Raw genomic sequence first — 25,622 nt, 5'->3', positions numbered from 1 at the left:
GTTACTAAGGTTCATAGATCTAAACAATCAAAAAATTAAGAAATTCAGAGACTTTTTTTGTGCAGATTTTCAATGTCTGGCATTTTGCTGTAGTGATAGTCATTGCTTTAACTATTTACAGGTTTTCTTCTATCCTTGTACCACTCTCCTTTTCCTTGCTGCTGTTGGAAGGTATCCCAGCCATGGTTCTTTCAGGATAAGGGTCAAGTTAAGGGGTTTGTGTCAGTGGGGCTGGACTTCAGAACACATTTCATGCTGATTTTTAACATAGTCATCTTGGCATATGCACTGGTCCCAAGGTTTAAAACTGGGGCTGGGAGGTGAAACTTAAGAGGGTCTGTGGGAACCATCTTTGCTCACTGGCATTCGTCACATAGGTGGACTTTTGGGGGTGTTTTCCCCAGTAATGAGTTGGGCTCTTTCTTTGGCAGTAATTCCAGCTGGCACTTGGCAGCATAACATATAAACCTCATTTGCCTTATTTCCTTTTGCATTAAAAAGCAATCTCTACAAGGCAAAACAGACATAAAAAGTCTGTGTTCCCTGACAGAACTTGAAGTGCTTCCTTTTGTAGGCTTTAATCACCAGCTGCCTCCAAACAAGCACTGCTGCACTGATTATATCAGCCTTAGGAAGGCTGGAGAGGAAAGGTAAAAAAAAAAAATTCCTTTATACTTTGGTTTCTGTGACATCATCATTTGAAGTGCACATCTTGGAAAGCAAACCCCTTGGAAGAGCCAAGCACTGGGAATATTTATATCTCTGGAGCTGGGCAAGGTAAGCCCCGTGAGGAGTGTGACCTCGGCTGGCTGCGTCACACGCTGTTTGTTGGGCTGTTACCTGGAACCACCAGTGCCTGTGTTCTCTTTGCATTAGGTCATTTGTTTTGTCAATAACTGGAAATTCTGAGAGCTTTCTGCTTCTGTGCAGTAGGAATTGATGATCATAGTTGTAGGGATCCCTAGAGGATATACAGTATTTCCTGTAGACCTTTTGGGTTTTAACTCACTTAAGTAATAGGCTGAAGAGCAATGCTGCTGGTGGGAAATGGGAGGAGAGAAAAACCAGCTTCTTTGACAGTTTCCTATTTCACTTAACTCAAGCATAAGGACAGAATGTTTCTTTTGACTCACAGGACAACAATTGTCCTTGGTTTAAGAAGTTCTTTGACAGGAGTGTTGTTCTTCCATCAGCTAATTCCTCTAGGAAGAGCTGAGACTAACAAGGTGATTATTGGAGTAATTATAGGCCAAAAGGCAAATACAAAATAAACTGCAAAATTGACATGCAAAATCCTGCTTGTTGCCTCCTGCAAACTGGATAGAGAAGCATAAGCAGGGTAATATATTATTTTTATTGTTTATTAGTCAAGTAGGTCAGGATTGATAATATGTGATGGGGTTGTCTGGTCGTGTTACAGAATGGACTTCTCTGAACCCACCTGTCTTCTCAGCCAAGATGGGTGGAGTGTTTCCACTTCCAGTAGCTGTGCTGAACCATCCCTTTGGAATGATGGTTTGTATAAGCACTAATACCAACATGATGATCAATGCATATTTTCTGTTAATGCCAATGCCCTTCTATCTTAGGAAACAGCAGAAGCCAGCATGTGACATCTTCACTTACTGCTCCAGTCAGTGTCACACTGTCACTTGACACTGGCACAAGTTATTTTGTTTTCAGCTGTGTGCCCGACTTGTTCTGGCTTATGTAGTGAAGATCCTCTTTCAGGCTGTGCTCTCCAGCCAGGCAGGAGAGAGCTAAGGGATGCCAAAACTGCCTTCAGGTGCCTTCTTCACGTGGCACTTCTGAACAGGAGGGGCCCATGGTGTGGACCAGGCCTCCTCCCTGCCTGCCGTGGGTTGGCAAGGCACAGGGAAATTCCTCCCTTACCCCAGAGCCAAGCTGGGAGGTTGTGTGCAGCCTGAGGGGCATGAGCCTGTCAGATGGAAGCTGCTGTGGATGGAGACAGATGACTGAAGGAGTTGTGGGCACCGTAGGAGCGGGAGCCCAGTCTGGTTTGTGGAGAGTGCAGCTATTCCCCACATAACACAATCCACACCTTCTGCACCAAAGTGTTTTTGCAAGCTCCATGGCAAACTCTTCCTCCCAGCTGGTTTGCAGTATCCCAGGGCAGGGAGGGCGTTCCAACATCTGCACACTCGGGCTTGGAGCGGCTGTTGTGGAGAGTCCTGGGCCAGCTGCCTGGCAGGTCACACTAACCCTGCTCCGAAGGCTTTCATCAGCCACAAAAGATTCTGCACAGGGAAGCCTTCCATCTCCTGTGTTCTTGGAAAGAAAAGAGTAATATGGAGTCCCCATGTCAGCCCCCACCCAGATTGTTCTGCCCCTGCTGATCCATCCCAGCCTTGCACTGCTGTTTTGTCCTGTTCTTCCCAAAATGCTGCCCAGTGCCTCTCAGCCAAGGTGAGTTCTATGGAGAGAACAGCACTAAAAGAGGTGAATTACAAAGAATCTCCAAAGAATGTAAGGAGTATTCCAAAACCAAGGGCTTAGAAGAGAGTGAGGTATTTTCAAAAAGTTAGATTTTCCAAAATGTTCCCTGGAAATAATAAATAATATTAGGTCATGCTGTAAGCTATTTCAGATTTATGTTTTAATTATAATAACACCTTTTATTAGTGCTCAGCACTTTCAGACAAGTGCAAACATATAGCATATACACTGGGCAACATATTTCTTCATCATAATTCCAGGCTTGGAGGTAGTGTTTTGAACTCTGCCTCTGCAGTGTTTGGCAATGGCTGCGGTGACACTTGCATGATGGGAAGAATCCTTGCCAAATTGGGTAACTTCTGACAAGTATAAACACAGCTCTGCCTTCTGTAAGCTAGATTGAAACCATGTTGCTGTTCTAGGGAGGAAACAGCCCTGACACTAAACACTCTGCAGTCTATGATCAGCTATTAAATCTCTGCTCATTTGCACTGAGTGAGCCCACAAGGAGCAGGCAGTGAGGGACAGCTGGCAGGGAAGGGTGTCCCAGGAGATGAGCAGTGGGTCTTGCTGTCTCTTTGTCCCTGATATAATCCAGATCTGTTGTTTTTAGGAGTTGTCATCACAGAAAGCTCTGTCCTAGCCAAGGTGAAACAAGTTTGCTGAGATCAATTCAGGCTTGGCTGCTCAGTTTTCTGCAGGCTGATGTTTACGTCCCAAAGTAGCATTGCACATGTTCTGACTGGAATGTTTGTAGGTGAATTCAAGAAAGCCAGAACTTAATTGTAAACTGCACCACGGGCTTTCCTTCTGCCTTTGAAAGAAAAAACCTCCATGCTGGGTTTGTGCATGCTGGAGACAGTGTGTGAGGAAAGGGTTTTCCTGTGTTAAACAACAGCACTTCAGCATTACAATTTCCCTTGAAGACAAATTCGTATGAGAATTTCACCAGGGATCAAATTTTTGTCTGTAAAACTAGGAATATGAAGTGAACCAAATTCAGCCCTGAAGTAAATGAATTCCCATCCCACTCCTTGGGAAAGGAACCTGGATTTAGCCTGTTGTGTTTTACGGGTTTCCATGGCAGGGCTGTTTCAGCAAGGGCAGCATGTCTCCAAGAGCCACAGTTGGAAAAGTTGCAGTGTATCTTCCAGAGCCAGGCAGTCACATGATGGAGTTACTGCCCAGGCCAGAGTCCAAGGAACTCCAGTCCTGGCTGAGCTCTGCCACTGAGTTTTGATTGACCAGCTCTTCCTTTGTCCTTCCATCTGGCATATTTATATCAGGTTTTTGAGAAATACCAAGTCTCTGATGGTCTGTTTGGGCAATCTAATGCTGCAGTAACCAAGCTTTTATTGTCACTCTAGTACCATGGGGAGACATTAAAACAAATGCCTTCCCTGGCTACATAGAGTGTTCTCTTAAAATAGCTATTTTGACAAAAAACTAACATTGTGTTTGGTTTTTGCAACTCAAGTCTGAGCTGCTGCAAGTGCATTTACTCTGCATGTAGGAAGTAATGGCATTGAGGGGAAAACCCTGCCAGTGAGGTCTGAAGAAGAGCAACCAGGAGGAAGGTAGCTCTTGTTCATGAAAGGAAACCCTTCTCTGCAAATCTAGGTTGGTATGTCAAGTTGGAGCAGTTCTGATTGAACCCTTTCCTTTGCTGGGCCAGGCTGCCTCCTCTGGGTCTGTTCTTTCCTATATTTAAATTCATCAAATGAGGATTTTGCAACAGGGGAGATTGATGGGCCAACAGCCTCTCTCCAGCCATGACCACTGCCACAACTGGTTACAGGGGAATTAAAGGACTAAGCCAGCAGTGGTTTGCAGTAAAACTTCCTTTTTTGTTGTCTCATCTGTAGTGAATATAAGCTGGAGTTCTGAAACTTTGTTGTTTTCCCTCCCCTTTCCAAATCCAAAAAACTACTCTGAATTATTATGTTAAGATTGTTATGATGTAAAGTCCAAATTGTAGTTTAATTTCCATAATTTTCTTTTGAAATTTAGTGCCCAGGCTAACAGTGAAACCCTTAAAATTACTTTTCTTCTCTCTGGTCAATATGTTGCCTACCAATAGCCTTTTTTTTTCTGAACAATATGTTATTTTCAAGTAGGAAAAATTACTAGTTCTTGCTAAAGTTTGGAAGAGTATGTTTATGTAGACTTCTTAGTCCACATAATTGGACACTGAAAGACTCTAATTTTATTGCTAGGGCCACTTTGTCATTTTTCCCTGAGGATGTTTTTTTGCTGCACAGCAGAGGTGATGACAGATGTCTGATGGATGCTGCAGGGTCGTGCCTGCTCCCGAGGGCCACTTGCTGCACTTGTTTGTGCTGTGAGCAGCAGGAGCCTCATGCTGGGCTGTGTTTCTGGGGGAGCAGCAGGAGCCTCGTGCTGGGCTGTGTTTCTGGGGGAGCAGCAGGAGCCTCATGCTGGGCTGTGTTTCTGGGGGAGCAGCAGGAGCCTCGTGCTGGGCTGTGTTTCTGGGGGAGCAGCAGGAGCCTCGTGCTGGGCTGTGTTTCTGGGGGAGCAGCAGGAGCCTCATGCTGGGCTGTGTTTCTCGGGAAGCGGCAGCAGGAGATCAACACCAGGTTCATTCCAGGCAGCATTAGCCTCCAGACAGAGCCGTGCCTCCACGTGTTTCTGCTGCCTGGGCTCTGGCACCCAGCATTATAAAAAGCCCACAGAGGCAGGCCTGGGTGTGGGCAGGGAGCAGACATGTCTGAGTCTGAACGTGTTATCAACACTCAGAGCAGCCAGGGCCTCCTCGCTGCCCTGCGTTGGGCAATGCTGGCAGCGCTGCCTTGCCTTGACTCCCTCTTCCCAATTCAAAGCTAGCTTGCTGTGAACAGACAGAGGAGGAACGTTTCTGCCCAAGGACAGGGCAGATCTCTAAGTAATACCTTATTTTTATCTCTGACTGGCTTTTTTTTGTAAGGAGCTGCTCAGACTGATGGGTTTTTCTCCTGTTTCCCCTGTGAATGATGGGGGGGGGTCACAGACAGCATGATGTGGACGTTGTGACAATGCTGTTCAGAACTGAGGGAGCTGGAGGATGTTACTTGGCATCCAAAGTTGTTCTGTCACATCTTCACTGGATATTGCTTTACCCTCCGCTCCAGACCGTTGGACTGCTGAAGATTTCTGGGCTGGGGAAGAGGATACTGTAATTCCATCAGGATTGCATGGGTCTCAGCAACCATTAGGGGGACAGATAGGAGAGGGCTGTGATATTGGCTTCTGACAGATTTGAACACAAGAATATATTTGGCAGAACAGCTACACAAACAGTGTCCAGTTAATTTTGGTTTTAATTCCCTTAATTTCATAGATTGCAGGTAAGACTGACAATGGAATTTGGACTAGAAATGACATGTAATAGGTCAGTAACTAAAAACACCTAACCATGTCTGTCCTAAGAGAAGTAAATACACTCTGCTGATTCACTTGATTTGATGCTGGTTCCCCTGGCTTGGACTGGGGGATTTTGGGCAACTGAGAAGATGTAGGGAAAGGACTGAGGTTTCAGTAAGTTAGAAAAGATAGGAATATGTGCATGTGAACTGGTTATTTCACCCGTGCATGTGTTCCTTTTTCAGAAGGCTGATGATTTAAGACAGAAAATGTTACCATGTGTGCCTGACAAACTGCAGGGGAATTCTGCTGAGGGAGTGAGCCATGGGAGTGTGGTTTCAATCATGGACTGGGATTTTGATTCCCAATCCTATCAGTCTGCTTTTCAGACTCTCTGAGGGCTCCACACCCATGTTTCTATCTGCAGACAGAAACTGTAAACCAAGAGAAAATCCAAATTGTTGTGCATTGGCTCAACAAACCATACAGGTGTCACTGGGAGAGGAGCTGCAGCTGTACTGCAGTGCTGGTAAAGGCCAGCATGCATTGCCACAAATGCTCCTGGTTCCAGAGATGTGGAACTCAACTGTAAAAATCAGCTCAGTGTGCACAGAGGTTTGGCACAGGAGTTTTCAGAATATGAACCTGTTTTCTTTAACAAAATGTACTGAAGGTGTAGGAGTGGGAGTTGTTAAGGTAACAGCTGATGAGGTAAAAGCACGTGTGACTGCAGCTCTGGACCAGCCTGGCTCATGCCAATCATTTCCACCTTCAGCCTGTGGAAAGGAAACAGCAGGGTTTCCTATGTGTACTCAGAGGAAGAGTTTAGCCCAGCTAAGAAATTAAGAAATCACTCAATAATGTGTCAGAAATGTTACATTTTTCTTTCCAGGTTTTTCCAGGGTTTTCAAAGTTTCTTTTTAAAGATGGATGGAGCTTTTCCTTCTTTTGTTTTCTTTTTTTCCTTCTTTTGTTTCCATGTTTCCACTTATTTTGTGTTTGCTTCTACCCTGTGTAGTTCTCTTTCCATATTTCCTGTTAAACCAAGTGTGATGTGATTGTTTTTGTTTAACAACTTGATCTGGAACAGATTATGGCATTGCCAACATTTCCTGGTTTGGTGTGCAATAGAAATCTATCCGTCCGCTCACACTGATGAGATTGTGGAAATATTTGTTAGGGAATGCCAGCTCCCTGGCTGGCATAGGAAGCACAGCACATGCTTCAGGAATACTTTAAAGCAGTATTTTCAACTTTGAAGTCACTAGATTCACAGAGGGAGAAGGATGGGAGTGGAACTAGTTCAGTTTGTTGGTGGTTTTTTTTTCTGAGTGTGTTTTCCATTTTGCAGTGGTTGGGAGCACATTATGCCTGCTTTGGGCAGGATGGGGGGATATCTCTTGGTCATCTCTTCTGGAAGAGGAGCACGGAGGGACCACAGTGGAGTCACCTCCCAGTAGTGACATTGCCTCAGTGTGTTCCCTGTGTTTCAGAAGCTGGACAGATGGGGTGTCCTCTGGCTCCCTCTGACACTACAGGGCAGATCCAGTCCCTGTGGTTTCCCCACCTGCTGTCTGGTGTCTCAGGTGATGTGAAAGGCTGCAGGGCCAGACCACAGGTACAGGGACACTGCAGCCCAATGGTCCCAGAAAAGGGGAAAATGGATTTGCCCTGGATCTCCCACCCAAAGCATCATCTGCCCACTTATGTTCTGCCTTCTTTCCCCTGCATTGTATTGGTTTTCTATGGCACACAGAAACCATACAAGAATCATTCCTGTTCTTCCACATCATCAAAAAATGTGCCTTCAGTCCTTATTAACGCTGGACTTAGGATCTGCTGCTGCTCATCAGTGTGCAGTAGGAACCAGGCCCACACTGAGGATTTTGGTGTTTACTCTCCCACTATCTGAAGGGTCTTCTTTTTGTTGAAAGGCTTTTTGTCTTGTTTGAAAAAAATGGTCCAGAGTTTGCCCTGTGTTCTTGGGGAGGATGTCTTTAAACAGAAAATGAACTAATCCACTTGGATTTTACCAAAGACTTTGAGTGGCTTTAAAGTATATTTAAAATGTTTATTTAAAATCCAGAGTCAAATAATTTTTAACAAACTGTCTCAAGATAGAAGAAACTGACTTTTTGGAGTAACTGTATTGTTTATTTGTTGTATTGCAGTAGCACCTAGAGATCCCTACTGTGCTAAATGCAGAACAAACACAGAACAGAGCTGGTCCCTGCCCGTGGGAGCTCACAGCCTTCAGTCTGGGGTCAGCCAGGAGCTCCTGGGCTCTCTTGGGGCAGTGAGTCAAACCCACAGCTTGACCTCCCCATCACCCCCAACAGAGAACAGATCAAGTAGGAGACAAGTTTCAGAGAGCTGAACAACCTGCCCTTTCCTGCTGTACTTCTCCAACTGATTTTTCCCAAGTGTAGTTACCAGGCCTGTGGCTGAGCTGTGTGGGCTCCCTGAGATCACTGCTGCTCCTCAGAGAGCTGTGGTTTCCTTGTTCCCAGTGTCCTCAGGCAGATAGAGGTGTTTGGATAAAAGGAAGTCTTTTCAGTGGTTTATAATTTCTATTATTTTTTTTTAAGTTTTCCTTTTTGCCTTCAAAATTTTCATTCTCATTCAGTACCTTTCCATGGTTGCTGCCATAGAGGGGAAGGATATACCAAAAAGCAAACCTGACATCACACATGCACACTGTCAATCATCAAAGTATCAAAAACAAAGCTTGCAAGAGCACAAACTTGTATAAATGTGGAGAGAAAAAAAAGGACACTGACTAAGCACATCGGGCCATCTTGTCCCTTTTGGCAGCTTTAAGACAGGGTGGAAGAAACTCACCCATTTTTTGAGTCCTGGGTCACCATCCCATCTTTTTCCATTTTCTCTTCTAACACTCAGCTATAGCTGGGGGTTTGTCCATTCTGACTTACAGAGCCTTAGAGTCCCAGGGAGGGATGAACAAGGAATCCTTCATGTTCACTCATGCTAGAACAAGTCAGAGGGTCTTAGGGGCAAAATAAGCCACATGGTAATTTCTGTCTGTTCCCTCCTCTACTCTCACTCGATTGCAAGGTGTGAAGATTATGAGATTCAGCAAATGAACAGGAAGGGGCAACTTGTCTGTGCTGGTTTGGGGCAGATCCCATCTGCTGTCTGTCCCTCCTGTGTGTAAAAGAGCAGGGGAAGAGCCATTGTGCCTCATCTCAGGGGGTGAAAGGGATGGGGTGCTAGAAGGAAACCCAGAGCCAAAAGCCTAATTATGGATAACAAACATGCAAGTCAGAGCAGGGGGGAGGAGAGGTCTGGACCTTGGCAAACAGAAATATTGGATTGTGGTTTCCAGTGTGTGCTCCAGCCTGGAGCTGGCAGAAGCCGCATGGCCAGTGACTAATGCTGACCAGGAGCAGAGCGTGCAGCAGTGTGGCATCATGGGAGCAGGGAGCAAGGACAGCTCTGTGGGCTGAGGTGCCTCTAAGTGTCACCCCAGAAATAAATAAATAAATATCCTGAAGCTGTGCGTGTCACTGGTGCAGCCCAGCAGAGCTGTCTCTGAGCCCCTGCTCAAGGAGACCCTGCTCTTGCCCTGTGTCTCGGGCAAGGTCAGGGAACAGCACTTTAAAAACACAAGCCAAACACAGGGTGCTCTGAAATGAAATCCTTCTGCCTGCATATGAGAAAATTTGGTTTCTAATTACTTGTTTTGAAATGTTTTGTCACAAACTTCCTTTGGAGATGGAGAAGATGGAAAAAAATGGGATGAGAGCTCCCTGGCCCAACCTCACTATCCAGATCTCTGTGTAGAGCTCTCAAGGAAGAAGAGCTTCCTCAAAGAAGTCTCCTGTCCATGTGTGATGCAGCACACATCTCTGGGAGTTCCCACTGTGTTCTGAGGTTGTGATACCCTCTGTAGCTAAGGAAGAAAAAACAAATAGTCTTTACCTCTGTAGAGGTGGGTCTGGATACAGTCATCTGAGTCTCATATACCCCAGAAGCCTAAGGAGAGCTTGGATGTGGACTCCTGTAACCTGTCACAGGGACAGGCTCAAACAGAAGCTGTTTGAATGTGAATCCAAATCCAAATTCCCAAAGAGTTTCAGCTGCCAGTTGGCTGGGAGCCTTTATGCTATCTCTAATTCCACAAAAGAAACAAAAACAATAATAAAGTAAAAGGTGCTTTAAAAATACCATGAGGAGAGAAACTGCCATGGAAATAAATAGCAAAAATAACAACGTTAACATGTCCGGTGTCACAGCAACTCTGACATTCAAGTAGTGTGGCCGTGCCCGCAGAGCTTCTGCCGGCCCCTGCCGGCACGGCCCGAGGGTCAGAGCTCAGCTGGTGCCCCCGTTGCTCACTGAAACAACCCACTCCTCCCTGGGGCTGGAATGGATGTGAAGAGAAGGGGAGAGGAAAGATGGATGCAGTCTCTGCTGATAATCAGGTCTTCGCTGTGCCCGCCTTTAGTGGGATGGAGCCACAAAGTTCTCGTTGTTGCGTCTCTCGTTCCTGCCTGAGACAGAAGGGCCACGCTTCAGAGCTGGAAGGGATATTGCTTCAGGTATTCCCCCATCCGCCGGGGCAGGGGCAGCCGCTCCACGTCAGCCGTGCACTTGTTGATGCGCAGCCGGCACAGGTGCTGCAGGCTGGGCATGCAGTCCTTGCGGCCCAGCGGCCGGATGAGCTTCAAGTGTACTGCAGCTGCTGCCAGCTCTTTCTGCAGGGGAGGTAGAGGAGACGGAGGCGGGTAAGGAGCCTCGGTCTTGCTTTCCGTTGTGCAGGACAAGACGTAGTGCTGGATGAGACTGACCACATCTGGGAAGGCCAGGATGCGAGGTTTGGACAGGTAGTTGGAGTCCAGGCGGAACCTGCCATCAGTGTACTCGATGCGCACGTTGGTGGGCCCGCGGTTGGTCTTGACGGACAGCGTGAACAGGTAGCTGGGGTGGGTGCTGTCCCGCACCAGGAACGTGCCCTCAGGCATCTTCTGCAGATGCTGCTTGGCCTCGCTGGCGGTGATGGAACCCCAGTACCAACCTGGAAAAACATCCGAGAAAGAATTTGTTAGGGAAAGAACATATTCCAGGACTGGCGGTAAATTTATGGAAGCCTTGAAGACAACCACGTTAAGGGCCTGAGAGCCAGAGCCAGAGTTGGCAACAAATTAAGACCAAGTTCTAAAGGTTACCTGCCTGTGCTTGCCATTGCTGTGCTGGGGCTTGGGATGAGGCTGGCGGCTGCTGCAGCAGCTGCAGTTTACAGAGAAAAAGCAATTTGCTTTTTGCAATTCCTTCTCCCAATTCAGTTACAAAAGATAAAGCAATAAAATAGTTCATGATGTATAGAGACTGCAGATACACTTGCTGTGTGCACAAGAGCCAGCCATCCACACGGGAACCAGGTTCCTGTCTGAAGTGGGATCAGGAGATTCTTCTTGGTGCTCAGATTATGGAGTTGGGTCCCTGCACCCTTCTGACCCCGTGACTTTGCAATTGAATCTTACCAGATTCTCGCAGGTAGGAGAAGGTTTTTGCAATGCAGAGAAGGTCTTCTTCAGGGTCCCGTGTCTGAGGTGGGTTGCTGTCTGGAACTGGAGCTGCAAGGGCAGGTGCAGACTCCTCCTGGAAGGCCATAACTGGGAGAGGCTGCATGATGGGCTCTGACAATTCCTCAATGCCCCTGAGTGATACTCTCCTGATCTTTTCCTCCGCCAGCAAAGGATGAGGTCTGAAATGAAAGGCACACTGTGTTATTTATCCTTGCCTTGAGATCAGTTGCAGGGTCTGTAGAGTGCATGCTACATTATATAATGTGTTAGGTTTTACAAACAGATCCTCAGTACCATTGTTTCTGAGAGAGGCAAGGGAGGAGGAAGGAACACAGCTAGAGATGAGCCCTTAGAAACAGGGAAAGTGAATTTGCCTCTTTGATCTTATGGAAGGTGGTCAGTCTTGCAATTTACAATGATTTTGAACTTGAAATTTTTAGATGTTGCCTTTTAATACGTAGTTTCGGGGGCAGTAAGGTTTATGACAGCATTACAGCTTCGGTTACATGATTACAATGTTGGAGCATTTCTGTTTCTGCCAGTGGGATTGTTCACTTACTGCAATATAATTAGAAGCAGAATTGGGAATAGCTTGGGTTGTGTCCTACCCACTTTCTGCTCAAGGATGACCTGATCCTAAATGAATCTCTCAGAACTCAGAGTGAGCTGATCACATAGGAGAACAGTGGGAATTCTTGTTTTAGCCAAGCCTGTGCACTACACTCACCCCACCGTTCAGCAGCTTGATGGAGGAGGCAGTGTGGCTGTAATCCCTGCAGGACTACAAGAGGAGGCTCTGCCATGGCCAGGCTGCTAGAACACATATTCCCTGTGCCTGAAGTGGTGAAGCTATTCAGCATCTAAATGTATTTTCACAGAGCGTGGAGCTCTCATGGGTCATGGGTGCTCCTCCTCAGCAGCACAGGGACTCCTAAAGGAAAGCAGAGCTCTAGGGAGGATGGATGTCAGAGGCCAGGAAAGTCTTCATTCCCAGGCAAGCTCCTGAGCAAAAATTAGTTTCTGTCCCAGTATGTGTAAGCTCTTTGCCTCTGTGTCCCCCTGTCCTGCTGCATGCCCTGTGTTACATCCCCCCACCATGCCCAACACACTTGTCTTTCAGACACTTTAAAGAGAAGATGCCTGAGAGAAATACACTCAGTCCTCAGTATGACCCTGCCACAGCACCACTGGAGCTGACAGTGATGGCACAGGGTAGAGCCACCTCCTCACATCATTGAAGAGAAGCAGGAGGAGACTGTGAAGTCCTAAGTGCTTCCCTTCACATCATCCTCCTGCCCTCTGCTCTGTGTGAACAGGGACACTTCAGGTACATAAATAAATGTGCTATAAACTGATCTGCACCTGATCATATCTGCACTCCACCACCTCAAACTGCTAAGACTCAAGTATGGAACAGAGAACAAGAAGAAGAGATGTGGGAGGAAAGTAAATTAGAGAGGACCTGAAAGCACTTTCACACCTTGTAAGCGAGATACATGATCAGTTCCACATCTCTGCATTTCTAAACAAACCATGGAGGTTTGGAGTTAGGTAAATTTAAATCTACAGAGAGATACTCTCACCCTTGCAATACATAGCAAACCCCCTGCTATTCTGTTGGTATTTAGGAAGGAACATTCTTTTTTTTCAATGTGTCAAATCACATTTCAGAAGAAGGATACCTGCTTGGCTTTCATGGTATCTAATCTATGTTTCTTAATTTCTATTAACGGGCAAGAAGCCAGGCTGAATAAAAGTGATTGCTGGCCCTTGTCCTCACCAGGGACCCTTGGTTACAGGACCTGCATTTTCAGGGGCTTTTGTACATCTGGATATATTTTTGTACCTGGAGATGATTGTTGGAAAAGCTCCAAGTTCTCTTTTAAATCCTCTGGGAGATACATTTATAGGTGTTGAGGGCTCCATTTTTCAAGATATTTGGATGTCTCCCTCTTAATGTCACAGTCTTCACAAATGCCTAGCTACCTGTCTCTTTGGGGAAAGGAGATTCCCAATTCTGCATTACCCCCCGTTTTGCACAAGGAGGACCATAGGCCAGATCAGCTGCTTGGAACATGGTGCAAATAGCACTGAGGTCATGGACTTGATCCCCATATGGGTCATTCACAGTTGGACTCGATCGTCCTGGTGAGTCCCTTTCAACTCGGAATGTTCTGTGATTCTGATCCTTGCCTGTGCTGATCCTAGTTACCAATTGGTGCTGTGCAAGGAGGGTGTCCTGGGCCTGCTGGCAACGCAGTGTCTCTCACACCAACAGCTCCCTAAGCTGAAAATGACTGTGACTGGTACTAAGGAAAATCAGTCCTGCACCATTCACTCGCCAGAATTCGAATACTGCAGTCCAAGTGCCAGATCTCTCTGAACTTATTTCCTCCTGGAAAATTTTTCTGGCCTACCCTTCCAGAAGGGTTTGGAACATAAAGAAAACTTTTCATAGCATGGAACTTTTTTCTTTTTATATACCAACTTCAGAGAGGAAATCAGGAATTGGCTGAGAGGTGGGGAAGGAAGGGAGAGATAGCGAAGCTACACAGGGAAATGTCTGCCATGAATCGGAGGAAAGTTGTTACTTTCAAGGGCTGTACCAGTTCACAGCTTGGTCCTCCAAAAAACCACATCAACTGTGTGAATTTGTCAGTCGATTTCTTTTACATAGCCCATGTGCTTGAGATGAGTTTTCCCACTGTACTCATGCTCTGCTGCCTTACACTTTGTGCCACCGGAGGCTGGAGGAACCCAGACCCCGTGCAGGCACTGTGGGGATCCTTCCACCGCAGCCAGAGAAAGGCTGGCCTCACACATTTCCTATTTTCCTTCTATACCCTGGTCTTATGCCTCTACAAAACCTCCCAGTGTGGCTGTAGGCTCAAAGGAAGATGCTGGAAGAGAGGAGCAGGATTAGAAATTTCAACAGACTAGGAGGTCCTCGTGTCCTAAACAACTTTGTACATAGGCTGAAGAAGGAAAGGTGCTGCTGGGAGCAAACAGAGCAGCTCCAAGCACAGGAATGGGAGAGCAGAGGGATCAGCAAGTAACAGCAGACTATAGCTTTTAACGCAAGAACATTTGCAAAAGGGTTAAGAAGAATTTGCTAGGATAAGGACAGATTGAGAAAGGTTTGCTGACATGAAAAAGTCAGCCCTTTGGTGGGGCAAAGAAAGGATTTGCAAATAGTGCTTGCAAGAGAGACAGGAGAGGAAAGACGTGGAGAATCAGGACTGAATAGAGCAAAGTGTTCATACAACAGCTGTGAGGAGGAAGCAAACAACCATATGAAATTTGGCATGTTTGGCTCAAAGTCTGGGTGCACTCTCCAGAAAAACAGCAAATAAACTTCCCTGTGCTTTGGCAGCTAGTGTTTCGGAAAGCCTTGGAACAGCAAGAAAATTGAGCAGAATCAGATATGTCAGATACCATTTAATGTTGGCTTTGTAGTTACTGTGCTGATAAGCTAAACTTCATAAGACAATATAAACACTACAAGAAAAAGTGTGGAGCTGCTCTCCCTTCCATCAACTGCATCCCAACACTCCATTGGGAGCTTGGTCTGAATAGGATGGAGAGTATGGAGTCCAGGATATTCGAAATCCTAGAGGATAATGAAAATGGAGCAATAAATGGTCTTCAAAATAGACATTAAAATGAAAACATCTACACATCTGGCTCCATAGTAAGTTCTTGGTGGGTAAGGGAAGCAGTAGCTCTTGTATGTTGAGCCTGGAGAAAAGCTTCAGAAGGGGGTTTCCCAAAGGCCAAGCTGAAAACTGAATTCCCTTTGCCATGGCTATAGAAACTGCAGCTGAAGACTGAAAATAAGAGTGAAAACAAACCCCTCACACAGTAGGAAAGTAGTGGTAAACTCGAGCTCTGCTTCTCTGTGGAACACATTTTGGGGAGGAAATGGCAGGAAATTCCCCATACTTCAGTCATTGCAGGCAGACAAGGGAGATTTTACTCTGAGGAAAATCCACCATACACTGGAGTGATAGGAAAATCTGACAAGATGACTCAGATTGAAACAAATGCTCACAATTTCCAAGTATGCAGCATGTGTAAAAATACCAGGTGATTCCTGCACACTAGGTATTCCTCATCTGATAAACGAAGCTGGTCACAGGGACTCTGAAGTGCCGACACATCAGTACTGATACCAGAGAAGGCATTTGGATGTCACCTGTTCTCCTGAAGGCAGATGTGGAACTATCTGTGTGCCCCCTGTGGCTCTCCCTCTACGGAAAGCTGCGTGTATGTACATACACTTAAACTTACACAAAACTGACATTAATTTAGCATAAATGCCTCCTTAGAAATAGACCAAAGCACCTAAAGTCCAGGGAAGTTTTTCCCTGTAAGCAGTTAGATTCCAAAAGGACTTTAGAGAGCAAGCACCTATGGTGTTGGGTTGGTGTCTGCACTGGTGCTGCGCCCACCACACTGAACAACACACTCCAAGTTATTCTTACTCTCCCAAAGACTTTGAATACCCTGTAGTTTTTCAGCAGTAGAAAGCACGGAAATCAGGAATACCTTATGGTTCCATGATTTTGGCCTTGGAATCTAAAACACAGGCACACGGGACAGACACATGAACTCAGCACTCGGCCGGCCAAAGTCATTCCCATTCCATTACAGTAACACATGGCAACACACGGGAGCTGAAAAACTGTCACAGAGAACCTTCCGAACTACAATTATCAAAGCACAGCTTTTCACAGAAGGCTGCAAAGTATCTTACCCCTGAACGCAGAGGATCATGTCACTCCCGGACCAAGGGAAAAGCATTAAGTCTTCAAGAAGGAAATTATTTCTTTTCTTCTTGCCTTCTTTGTTTTCCCGAAGCAGCGAGTTCAGCCTCTAGCTGGGGTTCACGGTGAGAGAAGGCTGGCGAGTCCCAGCAAACCCCTTCTGCAGGTTGTTTCAGACACAGCAAAAGCCAAGCAGAAGACGAGCTGTCCGACAAAGACTTCAGCAACTTCGGCCAAGAAAATGCGTGCTCTCTCAGTGCTTTAGAAAAAATAATGTATTCTTGTTCTGCTTTTCAGAAAACAGCAGCAAAAAAAAAGTTTAAAAAAATAACCAGAGAAAAAGGAAATTACATATATTTAAAGAGGAACTGATCTTCCTTCAGAGTACTCTGAAATAATAATAATAAATAGGTACCAATAAATAAGATCTCCCCGAGTGCTGCGGGAAGAGCCGGAGCAGCGACCTGTCTCAGCGCTGGCTCCGGAGAAATGAAGCTCCGTGGAAGGAGGGGGGGGCGGAAAAAAAAAAAAGGCAAACCTCCTTGGTAATCTTTTGTGTGTCCCTTTTAATCTGTTCCAGGAAGTGAGGAATTCCTGGAATCGTATTGTGTTCGCATCACTCTTCCTATATCAGCCACGAGGGGAGGAGAGGAAAAAAAAAAAAAAAAGCGAAGGTATAAATAGCTGCGTCCAGCACGGCCGCGTCCCTGCTGCCATGGCCGGGGGAGGGAGGGGAGCGGAGCCCTCCCGGCGCTCGGGTGGGCAGGCAGGGTTGGGGGGGAAGGGAGGGGAGGGAGGGAGGGGAGCCGTGCGGAGCCGCCGCCGCGCGTGTTCGCGGAAACGCCTTTGATCCATTTCCAAGAACTTTCCAGGAACGCGGGGCCGGCGCGCCGGGCGCTGCCAATGGGCGCCGCCGCCGCATGCGCGGGGCCCGCCCGGGGCGGGGCGGCAGCGCCCACCGCCTCCTGCCCGGCCCTAGTGCACGGCTCCCTTTGATTTTCCCGCAGTTGTCTGTCATTTTCCTTCCCCTTGGTTTTAAGCGTTTGTAGTTTTGCGGTGTCGTTTCGCGCCTCCCCTCCCCGGCGGTTCGGCATCCTCCCCGAGCTGGTGGCGCCTCTCCGGGTCTCTTGAGCACCGGCTCGAGGCTGTGAGGCTGGAGGGGTAACCGGGGACTGGGACAATTTCCAGTGAAACCTGGGGAGTACGGGGAGGGTGTGCTGCAGGGTCTGCTACTCTGGGCAGCCATTGTGTGGTTGTCACGCTGCATAGGTTGTCTTATAAGGGTTGTCTTGGTCACCTGGGAGTCTCCTGTGAATCAGGTATTAGCTTAGCAAAGTCTCCTGGAAAAGGCTACACCACCACCGTTTTGTCCTGCATTTATAGAACATTGTCGAGTTAAAATCTGGTAACTCATGAGGAAATATTCCGGTTTCTTTCAGGGTTATTGAACCTTTTATTTTTGAACAATTTATAACAAGAGCTTGATTGCTTTTTTCTTTTCCTGCCAGGAGTTGCCACCTCTTCTATTAGAGATAAGAGAAAATGAGAGTGGTCTGTCTGCCACCTCCATTAGAGTAGGTTGAATACTTAAAAATATTAGTAATCATTGTGCTATTCAGAACATTCAGAAGTGGATGGGGCCGGGAGCAGAGGGGAAGGCAGGATGCTGATAAGGGTGAGGTTAGAAGGGTGTTCCCTTCATGGGAATGAGCCTGAGAGCAGGCAGGCTGTGTTCAGCTCCTGACTCAGGCTTTCACTCCCTACAGTGTCATTTGGCAGCTGCTCAGCCTCTCCATCCGTTTTCTGTCCTGAATCAGGGGCAGTGCAATAATGAGTGCTGCTAATAATACCTAGCTATGCGAAGAGAGAGGTGCTGAGGGCCATCTAAGTATCCTGAGTGTCTGCCCATCCATCTAAGTACTCTAAGGGCCGTCTCAAAGGGGTGGGAATGTCAGCCTGCAGGCACTCCTTGACCAGTTTGCTTCTGAGCCTGACAGCTTCAGCTCACACTTCCTCTGAATGTGTGTAAATTCGCAGGGGAGGCGACGGCCTGGCAGAGGAATTTCAATCCTCACCTTTCCTGTGCACACCAAGCACAACATTCAGACGATCATTCGGAGGGCCCTTTGTAGCCCTGGCTCAGGGTTGCAGAGGACACCTGCGTGCCTGTGCCCCTCCAGCATCTAAATCCGAGGTTGTTTAGACCTTCTATCCGTGGTGCAGCAGCACGATGGATTTGAACAGATCTAGACTACAGAGGTGGGAGCAGCTCTCGTCTCCGGCAAACCACAGTGAACCTGCACATTCAGAAGGTATTTAATTCGTCGTCAGCCTCGGGGGGGACGCTGAGGTCCCAGCTTGGTGTGCCGGCAGGAGCGCTGCAGTCCTGCGCCGGCACTGAAGAGCTGTCTGCATCTTTTTTTCACTTAGAATTGGGCTCCATCTAGCGATCCTCCTCCTGGAGGAGGCTTTTAGTGCAGGCTCTGTGCTGGGGGTGAGCAGCCATTTGTATCTCGGGCGCTGGGAAGGCACGCTCAGAACTGTGCAGAGGGAACATCCCCGCCGGAGCGGGGTCTGCGCTGGCCAGTGCTCCCAGTACCCGTCCCGCTCTCCCGCACTGGTTTTCCAGCCGCGGTCCCCGGACCCGAGCCGCTCTGCTCACGGTCCTGCAGGACCCGGAGAAACGAGCATTGTCTCGAAGTAGCTGATGTGTGTGCACATCAATGAAAGGAGATTGCACTTGTGCTGGAAACTTCTTTGGGGACCACCTCAAAAAAAATATTCAGGCTAATGCCTGGGCTGCCTTATCTAAGAAATCTGTGATCGGTTTGAAGTCAGGAGCACTCAGCAGTGCTTCATCACTCGACATGAACGTTGTGCTCATTGGCACTCCTCGGGCACAGGGCAATGCCCCGAGAGGGGAACAGCACAGTGTGCCCGATGTGCCAGTGTCCCAGACCCTGCACAGTCAATATAAAGCGTTGCTATTCACACAAATTAGTTATTTAAAGCCAGTTTATATTCATATAAATGGCTTTCCAGAGTACTGTCTTGAAAAATAAGGACATTACAGAGGCAGTAGCAGGAAATCTTGTTGAGTGATATCATTGAATGCTTAGCTTTAGTTATGAAAGGTATCAAGGAAAGCTCAAAGCTCTCAATAAAGCCAGGGAAGAAAATCCAGAAAGTGAGACAGTAAATCCCTCAGGAAAGTTCACTGGCACAACAGCACCATCTGCTGCTAAATGTGTGCTTGGGAAACCCGGTGGCCACTTCCCACTGCAGTTGTTACAGGACTTCCTCTAGGCATTTGGACATTCCTGTGATCTTGGTTTACCTTCACCAGTAGCTTGAAAGACTGAAAGTAAATCACCCCTTTGGTTACTGCCTGGCCCTTATCCTGAGCTGTAGTATAACAAACCCCACTGAGTGACCCAATGTTACCAATAACAAGCAGCTGTTCCTTGTTTAGAGGGGCCAGCTCGTTATTCCAGTAGGACACACCAATTCCTGTAATCAACAACAGGTGGTGCATTTAATGCTGTGGTTTTGATTTCCCAACCTGGTGAGTAACAATGGAGGAGTTTCCAGGGTGTGTGTGAGCTGTGCCGTGGATACAGGGACATCTGAGTTGGCTCCATGAGAAGCAGGATGTGCAGAAAGGAATGGGTTTTATTTCAAGCTGTGAAAAAATACCCTGGGTTATTATAAGGAGCTCAGCATATTCGTTGTCCTGAGGCTTGTGGCACATGGTGACCTAGAAGGTGATGGCAGTGTGGCATCTGTTAGGAGTTTTGCTGCCTGATTCAAATGTTGCAAAAATGGTATTCTTGAGTGATCTGAAAGGCCACCTCAGGACTACCAGGTAATGCTGTCATACCCATTAGTTGCAGGATGTTTCAATGAAAGAGATTAATTTCTTCTGCTCCACTGCAGCATAAAATGAAGCACCATCTCCTGTAGACAGATTAGAAGGGTTTTTTTATGCTTTTGATTTATGATTCTTCTGTGAAAAAAAATGTGTCTTTTTTTTCATGTCTGCTGAAAGGGAAACATCCAGCTGGTATCTCTCTGACTATCCCATCAATAAACTGTGGAGGAACATAGATGGAGCCTCCCAAAACCTTCTCAATGACCAAGACAAGGTACCTGTAATAGAGTGTCTGAAGCCAGGCATAAAAAAGCAGCTTTTCTATCCTTGTCTGTATTTCTATAGGAAAATACCTGCTATGTGCTAACATGGAGAAATTAATCTTGAGGAACAAAGTCAGGTACCAGGACAGGCTCTCCAGATGGTGAGAATGGTGTTCTTGAGACTTCTGTTTACTTAACTAGAAGCTGCTTCATGGCCAGAATTTTAATTCCTCCTGGAAACCATGTTATAAACCCATAGACACAAGGACAGAGGGTGTTGAGAATAAAAGCAACAAAGCATCAGTAAAGATCATTGCCTAGGAAAAAGCTTTATAAACCTGGTTTTGTGTCAGCCAGGAGAGAAAAGAGCCAGGCTGTTTGCTGATGAGCTTTTTGAGTTTGGGGTTTTTTTATGCCTTTTTGATAAGTCTGAGACAGACACCTTCAGAGCAGAGCCAAAAGACAGGCGAAAAAACATGCATATAGTTTGTGTTTCAGACCACTGTGTACATGACAGCCTAAACTAAAGATCCTACAAGAGACTGCTTTTGTTCTCCTTCATATCAAAATGTTACTCTGTAGAGCTGCCCTTTCTTTCTTTTAATATCAGAGATGCAGTTTCTGAAGAACTTCCTGGGGGATTTAATAAGGTTGTTGCAACCACCCAACCAGACAAAGCCGTGTCCTCACTTCAACCTGACAGTACAGAGGATTTTCTCTTTGGTGACATCTGTATAATGCATCCCGTGAGTGTGTGGATTTCTCATAACAGCAGAAAAAAATAGAGAGCTGTTACTCAGACAAAGCAAAGTTTCAGAAAAACATGTCACTAGTTTTCAGCGATAATTTCTTTATCATAGCTGTTTCCATGAGACATTGCTATCAAAGGGCTGACCACCAAGGAAATCACTTTTGTATATAAGGAAACTGAGATTCCTGTACCATTCAGGTATCACTGCTCAAGATCTGCCACCCCTCAGAGAACATTTGATGACGTTAGCTTTCCTAGCTCTCCAGATGACAGCAAATTCAGTTCCTTTCATTTTTATTAGGAAATGAGACATTTGAAAGTCTGAAATGTCTTTGATCCCAGCTATTGAATTGCTACAGCCCAGCAAAAAGGCAGTGAAAATACCCAGTGAAATAGCCAAAATTAACCTTCTCTGTTTAAACAGAGTGGTGCTGTCTGTCTGTAAAGCAGGTATCTGTGATATTGAAGATGTGAGAAAATCAGGGAGAACATATCCAAACTGTGTGCTGGCTAAACTAAAAAGCTTCACCAGGTTAAGATGATGGTTAGAGGAAAGGGGTTGCTGCCCCTAAGGTTATTGAAAGAAAAGGACTTAATTATTTGCTGTTTTCTCCTATAAGCTGTGTTTTATTTTGGGACAAAGCAGGCATAACTCAGCTACACCAAATTCTCTTTTGAAATTTAAGTTGCTGGATGTTGTTGCTGTTGGGGACTTCTCATAAAAGTAGGATTAATGTTTAATTTACAGTGTGGAGGATTTTTGTGAAGATGAAAGAACTTTTGCTGTAGTGGGCTCTTAGCCTGTAATAGTACTGTTTTAGGGGGTTTTTTAAGTTCAAAAAGCAAACATCAATAAATAAATAAAAACATCTGTTTGAGTGAAAAACATCCCCTGGCTCAAGAAGCTGCAGTGGGGCTGTCAGTGTATTCTCCATCAGCATCTCCAGAGGATGCTAATGGAGCTCCACCTGCCATGAGCCCCAAGAGAGGCTTCAGGAGCTGCTTTTTACTTTGGGGTCATCCTTGTGTAGAGTGAGGCTGTCTGATACTTGGGCTGATGCTAGAAAGGCTTGTTAGGAGTTTATGGTGGTTGAAATTAGCAGAGGGTTGAAGTAAGGCCATATTTACCATGATTCACATTGGGGTTTTAGGTGTTTTGCCCTGTTTAAACTTATTATTGCTTGCTGGTAAAATGATGAACTTTGCCTAGAGCATACCCAGGCAACATCAGGTGGTGAACACAAACAAGCTTTTCATCCAGTGAGATACTCCTCTGACTTCAAAAATGTAGTTTTTATCATCCCAGTTTAACTCTTTTCATCAGGAGATGGCTCATAACTGAGACATGTAGAAACAACTAATTTCACACATCCTGTCTCATTCCCTCATCTTTCCTCCTTGCTTTCCGTGCACAGCTTATTTTTTTAGAAACTCATTCTTGTAATAGTTAGAGTCATAGTTTCTTAATGAAATTCCTTACTTCTGACACACTATAGAAAATAGCAACCCTTTCAGTAGACATCTGCTTGGAATTTTTACGACATTTAATATTTCTTAGAATAGAGCCATAAATCGCCTTCTACCAGCTTCAATGTGCTAGTCAGCGTAACTGCTGTCTGCTTTGGGCAGCCTTAGGCTTTTGGGTGAGAGTTACATGGAAAGATCTGAAGCAGGGGCAGGAGTGGGAGCTACAGATGGGCATGAGCAAGTATGGTTTTCAAATTAAAAAATGCAGAAGAGAGTGGAGAGATTTAGCAGTTTTCTGAAGGGTCTGACCCAGTGACTGAGTGCAGAGAAGAGAACTAATAGTTACCTGTTGCAAAGAGAAGGAAGTTACCATCCAGGACAAGCAGAAAAGCAAAGACAGAGAGAAGGCATGGGAAGGAAAATCAGAGCAAGCTGGTGACCGCAGAACCATGTTATTGAAGGTTTGCAACCTGGGAGCTCACAGTTACATATATACATTTCTCTGAGACTGCTGCAGTGGGAGGTGATGCAGACTAAGACGGCTGACAGCTAAACCTGAAAAGATTGGAAATAGCTGTTTTCCTCAGGGATTTGATTAGCCAAGAATAAGTGAACTGAATCGGGGGGCCAGGCCCTCCAGCAGCTGAAGTGCTGAAAGCCTGGAAGGGAAACCTGAGGCAGAATAGCTGTAGCATCACATCACATGGTGATGTACTGCAGATCTGCATCCTGCTAAGTTGAACTACTTTTTATTCCTTGGAGAAAGGGCTCATTAGCCCTTTTAATTATTTTCCTATCTGCTAGAACTCCAGATGCTATTATGTTACGTAAAATGACAAATGTATTTTTAACTTGTAAAGCATGTGAACTTTAAGCCCCTTCCAGTGATACGAATACAGCTCCATTTCGATGCATGACTCATCTTCACATGTAGGGAAAAAAGCTCAGCATTTCACATCCCTGGAACCACACTCTGTGCACCAGTGATGAGCGACAGTTGCTGTGGGAACCATCCCTTTTAGTATCCTGACTGTGCATCCGAAAGTGCCGAGAAACACTGACCGCATCTTTGGTCGCCTTTAGTGACTGCATTAAGTGAGAGCATCCTTTCGGTAGCCAAGCGCCTGAAGGATCACTGCCTGTTTAACACGGGGTTTGGAGCGAACGTGGCGATTCTCCCCTTCCCCGAGGAGCCATCGGGGGAAGGGCCGGCGGTGCCACCGCGCGGGCGCGCTGCGGTACCAGCCCGGAGCCGCCGCCGCTGCAGCCTCATTTCCCCCCCTCTACCAGAGCCGTTTACCCCAATAAATTAATATCGTGCCTTAAATCACCGCCCTAGATCACCTTAAAACCACCGCGGGGGTTGTTCCCCACCAGGGCTGTTCAGGGGAGTCCGAGCAGTGGAACCTGACACGAGTCAGCTCCCGCTCCCCGCTCGGGCCCGGCCCAGTCCGGGCCGGTTGTCGGGGCTCGGGCCGGTCCCGCCGCCGGCAGCCCGGCGCGGCTCGGGGCGGGAAGGCGGCGCGCACCTGCCCGGGGCGGCGGGGCGGACCCAGGCAGAGCCCGCCTTCCCCGAGCCGCTCCGGGAAGCCTCGGCTGGGGCCGCGCCGCCACAGGCAGGTAATCGAGCTCCGGCGTGGAGCTGCCCCCGCCCGGCTCCCGCCGCCGCCACCCCCCGCTCTCCCGGCTTCGCCTTAGGGCTTTCCCGGCCTCCGCCGCCGCCTCAGCGCGGGGCCTGAGCGAGCGGCCCCTCTGCTCGTGGTAACGGGGCCGCTGGCACCGGGACCCGCCCCGGGATCCCCCTCAAGTCCCCAACGGGACCTCTCGGCTTCGGGAGCCACGCCGTGACATCTCCACGGACTTCAGTTTCTGGGAGGTTTGGTGGTCCCTGCCCCTAGCATGTGGACCCAGGCAACTAAAGCACAGTCCCAGGGTTCGGTGCCTGCCCAGGCAGTGCCGCTCTGAGGTTCAGTCCAGGTATTCATGGTTCTCTTGCGTAATTTGGGAGTGTCGGGATGAGGCCGGGGACCATTGTGAGGATTTCTATATAAAACATTGAGGCAACAAGTGGTTGATGAGGGTTTATGAGCTCGAAGCTCTGTTCTGTTGTGCAGAGCTTAGCTGTGGTGTTACTCCAAGACTCAGCAGTTACTCAGTTACTTTTTGTTGCAGTAAAAGCAGTGATTTATACCTGCAGACTGAGAGCTGTGTGTACTGGAAGTGGGGTGACAGGTCTGTAAAGCTCCAATGTGCTTTCCTGAGGTGACCCTTCACTTCTCTCTGGCACCTGGTCATCTTGTTAAGAGAAAAGTGGTGAGGCGGTACAACAGTTAGTTGATATCAATTGCTAACACTTGTTTACATTTCTACTCAGGACTAAATGGCGAGCAAATGGACTGCTTGAAGCACTGGGTTTGATTGCTTAAGAGAAGGGGCTCTGCTGAGGATACCCCACGGGAATCTGTCGGGTATCTCTGTCATCCCAGACTCTTCCCTGATATGGAACAAAGTGAAGGTGAACAGGAATCCCAGGCTGAGAGTCACGTGGAGAGCAAGAGCAGCGTGAAATCCTTGCCTGGGGGAACAGCCCATGTCAAACTAGAGATAAAAAAACATGCAGTTACAGACGACTACAAACTCTCCAAACGTGTGCTAGGGTTAGGAATCAATGGCAAAGTACTGGAGTGTTTCAACAAGGAGACAGGCCAGAAATGTGCTTTGAAGGTATGTGTGTTTTGTCTTTTTTTTCCTTATTTATGGTTTGGAGGCCAGTGTTTGTTCCCTGTAAAAGCTACTTGTTCTGTGCTTACCTTTCTCAAAGAGTGATGCGTGAAGAACCTGAATATGTGGAAACATTTGCTATCACAGCACTGGAGTCCCAGCTTGAGCCTTTTCCAGAATATTCTGTGTAGTTTCCAGAATAATGTTATCAGCTGTGAAATTCTTGTGTTCATATTTAAAAGACAAGAAAGCGGGGGAGGGAACCATGTCTTGGTGTGTTCTGGGAGAAAACTTGTTAGATTTTGAATGAACATATTATGCAATACTCACGAAGGAAACTATTTTGGATCATGTGCAGTGAATAGGCCTAAACTGTGAAATACTTAAATGTTCATTGATCTTCAGTCTTTCCTCTGT

At 46.8% G+C, this 25,622-nt stretch overlaps 2 protein-coding genes across 5 annotated transcripts in view; one reads left to right on the top strand and one right to left on the bottom strand.

Moving 5' to 3' along the window:
• Positions 1-25,622, top strand: part of MAPKAPK3 (MAPK activated protein kinase 3) — a 114,415-nt gene that overhangs the window by 44,102 nt on the left and 44,691 nt on the right. For 2 of the 4 annotated variants that reach the window (XR_014616495.1, XM_084214740.1), the window contains exons 1-2: positions 24,007-24,104; positions 24,859-25,208. Coding sequence is in view for 3 of the 4 variants with exons in the window: in XM_084214740.1 (XP_084070866.1) it covers positions 24,984-25,208 (225 nt within the window). In the remaining variant the exon portion in view is untranslated. Of the gene's footprint in view, positions 1-24,006; positions 24,462-24,858; positions 25,209-25,622 lie in introns of those variants that run through there. The other 2 variants (XM_084214741.1, XM_084214742.1) reach the window with 2 other exon arrangements.
• CISH (cytokine inducible SH2 containing protein) lies at positions 7,888-16,910 on the bottom strand. The gene is made up of 3 exons (XM_084214530.1): positions 16,123-16,910; positions 11,322-11,545; positions 7,888-10,855 (listed from the first exon to the last, which is right to left on the bottom strand). The coding sequence occupies exons 1-3, from the start codon at positions 16,167-16,169 to the stop codon at positions 10,353-10,355; spliced, it is 774 nt and encodes a 257-aa protein (XP_084070656.1). The 5' UTR covers positions 16,170-16,910; the 3' UTR covers positions 7,888-10,352.

Source organism: Fringilla coelebs (genome assembly GCF_963513975.1).
Source record: "Fringilla coelebs genome assembly, chromosome: 13".
Lineage (NCBI taxonomy): Eukaryota > Metazoa > Chordata > Aves > Passeriformes > Fringillidae > Fringilla > Fringilla coelebs.
The sequence above is the reverse complement of the archived record's forward strand: the minus strand, read 5'-3'. Positions and strand labels throughout refer to the sequence as shown.